Genomic DNA, 5,000 nt, shown 5'->3' with positions numbered 1-5,000 from the left:
ATGTTCCTCTCCGCCTCAGCCTTCAATAGAGGCGGTGAGTACTGCGTTTTTCTTCTTGATAGACTCATGACAGAGAACTCTATCAAGGATCGTGCCCACGGCGGGGCTGAGACATAGTCAGGGTGGGGATGGTCCATGCCCTTGATCAGTAGTGTCTCTTTGAGCTCAAAGCGTTTCAGCACTCTGGTTGTTTGAGACAGCCAGGTGTTGTTAGCAAAGAGTTCTTGGTTTTGTGCAAGCCGACGCTGCACTCTCTGTCTTAGCTGCGAGTCCAGTGGGGACTGTAGGACATTTGCAAGGAACGGGGCGCCATCTGATCAATCCGGGTGTCCAGGGGAAAGAGTTTGGCCTCCAGGAGGAGGTTAGTAACCTTAGCCCACCCAGGGGCACCCAGAATAATCCTGGCGGCTTCGTTTTGCATTATGTCGAGTCTTTTCCTGAGTCCAGGTTTTACTGTGATCAGGGCGACGGAGGCGTAGTCCACAATGGGACGGACAGCGTGCACGTAAAAAGATCTTAGTACGCGGTGTCCAGCCCCTAAGCGCCGCCCAGACAGAGCTCTCATGACAGAGAGCCTTGCCTTGGTCCGGTCTGAGAGATGTTTGATCTCGGAGCGGAAGGTGAGGTTCTTATCGATCCATACCCCCAAGTATTGGTAGACGTGTACCCACTCAAGCTCTAGACCTTGGACTCGCAGTCTTTGATCACAGACATCATGTTTCAGCGCCATTGCCTTCGATTTGGCTGCTGAGATCTTAAGCCCGACTCTGCAGCATTCCTCAGTTATTAGGTCCAGACAACGCTGGGCCTTTCTGACTGGATTCACATTTCTTCTCCCAGTGGAGATAATTGCTAGATCATCTGCATATGAAATGATCGTGCACCCCGCTGGGAGTGGAATGTCGAGAATGTTTAACATGAGGATGTTGAACAGAGCCGGGCTAAGGACCCCTCCTTGAGGGGTGCCATTCTCTAGAGGCAAATGCCTGGAAAGGTGACCTTGGAACTTCACTCTGGCAGTTCTGTTCCGAAAGTAATCGCCAATCCAGGCAAGCAGCCTGCCTTTGATTCCCTTGCGGATCAGGATCTCCTGAATGGCTAATGGGTTTGCCAGTTCAAAAGCCTTCTCCAGGTCAAGGAAGACAATGACAGCGCTGCTGCTGCTGACAGTGCTCAGTAAGGTGGCAATGCTGTGGGTAGTGCTCTTGCCCCTTGTGAACCCGTGTAGGTGTTCATGTGGAGGTCCCAGCTTCCATTGGAGCCGATTCAGTACCATTTTCTCTGCTGTCTTTCCTAGACAGCTAAGCAGGGAGATGGGGCAGTACCGTCCTGGCTCCTTTGGTTTGGGGACGGGAATTATATCAGCCCTCTTCCAGCACTGTGGCAGTGAGGAAGTTTCCCAGGACTTGTTGATGAGATGCAAAAGTGCAAGCTCACCTTCATGTCCTAGGTGGGAAATGATGGGGTGGGAGATCCCATCGCTACCCGGGGCTGACCGGGAACTGGACTTGTATGTTCTCCGTAATTCCCTCAGAGAGAACATGGCATCTGTATCATCAGGCTCGACCGCCTTTTCTCTGATGAGGGCATGCCTGCCTGGGAGCAGTTGTTCTTGGCATGCCCTCAGCTCTGCTGGTAGTCCGACGCTACTTGTTCTAGCAGAGAACTCGAGTGCCAGTCTCTCCGCCTCCGACCGCGGGTCATGGTGGGTCTTTTTGGGGGCTGAGCGATTCGTGGCCCGTCTGATACGGTTCCTTCCACAATTCTGAAAGGGAGGTTTGGTGGCCAAAGGACTCACACCACTCCAGCCACTTTTCCTGCTTTAACCTCTTAGCAGTTTCCTGAGCATCCCTGAGAGCCTCTCTTAGAAGAGTGTGGTTCTCGGGAGTTCTCTGTCTGCGAAAGTGTCTTCTGCACATATTGATTCTGTGGTTAACCTCCTTAATCTCATCATTGTAGTACCAGGCGTCCTTGAAAAAACCTGGACCACTGACGAGTTTTGGGGATGGTTTCTGAGGCTGCCTCGTCTATGGCATTTACTAGTCTGGCCTCAAGTATGTCCACATTATCATTAAGTGAGGAGTCACTGGTTCTGAGGCACACGGCCAGAGCCTCCTGGAAGGCTTTCCAGTTGGCTCTTTCCACCTTCCATCGAGGATTGTGCTGGGGCATGGGTGCCGGGCCAGCATCCAAGATGGTGGTGACTATCCCATAATGATCGCTCGTGGCAGTGTTGTCCACAGACCAACTAATTCTCTCGACCAGAGCCGCAGTGACAAAGGTGAGGTCAAGGACCCCCCCGCCAACATGCGTAGGCTCCTGGCTGTTGAGAAGAGCAATCTCTGGGCATGACTCTAGCATATATATATATATATATATATATTATATATATATATATATATATATATATATATATATATATATATATATATATATATATATAATGTATGTATATATTATAAATGTACATGTACTTTATATCTGCTATCTCTATACTTTTTTAGAGTCTCCATAGACTTCATCACAGATGCGTTGAATCACATTAAGACCCTCGCAGCAGAGAACAAATTGAAGGAAGGTGACTTCAACTTTCTCACATACTTGATGTCGCGGAAGGAGCTCTCCCAGAAAGACATCTTGACCATCACTCTTTCACTCTTTTCTGATGGACTTTCAACAGTAAGCTGGAAGGGTTTTGTGATGGTATACATGGAATTGTTTAATTATGTTAAATCCCTCATTTTTTTGTGTTCACATAAGGCTTACTAAATAACTATTTCTTGATTGTATCTATGCCGCTACTGCTGCTAGTATGTTGTGTAGAATATTTTATAAAGTACTCACAGAAGCACATAGATTTGAAGCTGAATAACTATTCTTATTTTTTTCTAAACCAGACATTTATATATACTGGTATAATTATTATTATGCAGTGCAGAATGTCTAATTAAGTGCCCACAGAAGTGCATAAATTTTTTGCTAAATTATTATTCTCTCTTCATTTTTACTCAACCAGACATCACCCGTACTCTTGGGGAACCTGCACTGTCTGGCTCTGAATCCAGAGGTGCAAGAACGACTTTACCAGGAAATAAAAAAGAACGTTGATCAGTCCTCATCCATCACAGTAAATGTAATCAACAAGCTGCACTATCTGAAGGCTTTTGTGAAGGAAGTATTTCGGTAAGTGATACTGTATTTGTATTTAACAGAGCAAAATGAAAGAGGTGAAATTTAAGAATGAAGCAGATGAATGATCAAAGGTTTTAAGGTAAGTGGATTCAGTAACTAAAAAAGGTGAACTTATTAATTTTTTTCAGTTGTAGCTGTCTTTGAAATGAGGTAGAAAGATGTAAGATGAGACTTTGTGGCTTTTAGGCAACTGTTTTTGTTTTAGAGCAAATTAACTGAAAGATAAGGAAAGAAGAGAAACAGACGTGTCATCCAGGGACTATTGTGACAAATTTGAATGCAGTCAGAGTAATTGATGACATGCCAGTTAAGTGGGAATTAACATGACCCACTTTAAAGTCAAGACCGTCTATTGGTGTCCTGTTTTTTTATAATGATTATGAGACTCATGATATGACTTTGGATATAGATCTCTTTTGGCATCTTAATAAGAGCTGGTAGTATTATCTATTTATTCCTTGTGTGTGAAAAGGTTGATAGAAAGAGAACAATTAATTAGAAAACCTAATTTTGGCCAGCATTTCTGACTCAGACAATATATTAGACAGTGTGTCGCAGTTGAGAAAACTTTTTAAAATATGTGAGAAAGATGGTAGAATGCAGTAATTCATTTAATGTAGAAATACAAATTTTAAAATTTGTATTTAAGAAAATATGTGTTAATTGATTGTTATTACAGTTGAGAATTAGCCTCTATCTGAGCTTCAAAATTGTTGGATATGAATATGAAGTGCACTAAAAATTCACTAAAATATGGCACATGAGGATTAGGGATTAAAGATAATATTGTTATTTAAAATACTACTGTCAGGATCTTTCCAATTGAAAATAGTCAACTATGACTGATCTTTGTAGAATACAGTAAACTCAGTATCAGTGGAGAATACTGTATTATGAGGAAATCAAAATGTTCACTTTATTCAGCCAGATTTCAAAATGCATTTTCACAACTAGCATGGGTGTCATGAAATACTCAACACACAAGATTTAGGGCTGATGGTGGGTGTTGTGACGTATATGACTATAGTTTAGTCATCGTGCCACATTTGCTGTTGGTGGAGATGGGATCGCTGTGTTTCTTTCTCGTACTAAGAGTAATAACTCTTGTGAGTGACAATGTCATGATACTAAGAAAAATGGGTTGAATCTAAAATTCAAATCATAGATGCCACCACTTTCCCCTAGCACCAGCAGGAGAAGTAAGCCCTACAATGTCTACAATGTGCCCCTGTGCCAGAAAGGCTATCTTGTGCTGTGGCTCTCGTAGTCATAAGCACTGGTTTCCTTCTTCTTTCCCATCTCTTCTTACTATCTCCATTGTGGTTTGTAATTTTTTTCATATTTGTTTATGACAGTACACACTTTTTGTCCTCCCATAAAACCCCAATACTTCTATAGCACTATATATATACACATATATACATATATATAATATATGATATATATATATATATATATATATATATATATATATATATATACATATATACATATATATATATATATATATATAATGAAAATAATGAACTGATATGAACCCTATACTACAATTTTAAACAACTGTAACATTGATAGAGCCTGTCATATGACACAGATAAGTCTCACTATACAGTAGAACACAAAAAGGACTCTAGTTTTACAGTGAGTGAATGAAAGAGAGTTTAAAAGGTCATGATATGTCATGTGAAACTACCTTGCTCTGAAATAAAGCCCATCTGGGGTGTTGTGTAGGTGGCATGAGTGTCCATCTTGAGGAGTGAGCAAGTAAATCTATGCCCGTCTACAATGGGTTAAGCCAACACTGTTCA

General features: G+C 42.1%; 1 protein-coding gene across 1 annotated transcript in view; it reads left to right on the top strand.

The window, feature by feature from the left end:
- The window catches only part of LOC122260555 (putative cytochrome P450 CYP44), a 31,431-nt gene that overhangs the window by 10,443 nt on the left and 15,988 nt on the right, over positions 1-5,000 (top strand). The window contains exons 8-11 of the mRNA XM_086530998.1: positions 2,505-2,679; positions 3,017-3,183; positions 4,378-4,441; positions 4,768-4,833. Of these exons, the coding sequence (XP_086387124.1) occupies positions 2,505-2,679; positions 3,017-3,183; positions 4,378-4,441; positions 4,768-4,833 (472 nt within the window). The remainder of the gene's footprint in view (positions 1-2,504; positions 2,680-3,016; positions 3,184-4,377; positions 4,442-4,767; positions 4,834-5,000) is intronic.

The sequence above is a fragment of the Penaeus japonicus genome, unplaced genomic scaffold (assembly GCF_977035675.1).
Source record: "Penaeus japonicus unplaced genomic scaffold, GWHDUDI00000001_assembly GWHDUDI00000034, whole genome shotgun sequence".
NCBI lineage: Eukaryota > Metazoa > Arthropoda > Malacostraca > Decapoda > Penaeidae > Penaeus > Penaeus japonicus.
Note: the sequence above shows the minus strand (reverse complement) of the source record. Positions and strands in the feature narration are given on the sequence as shown.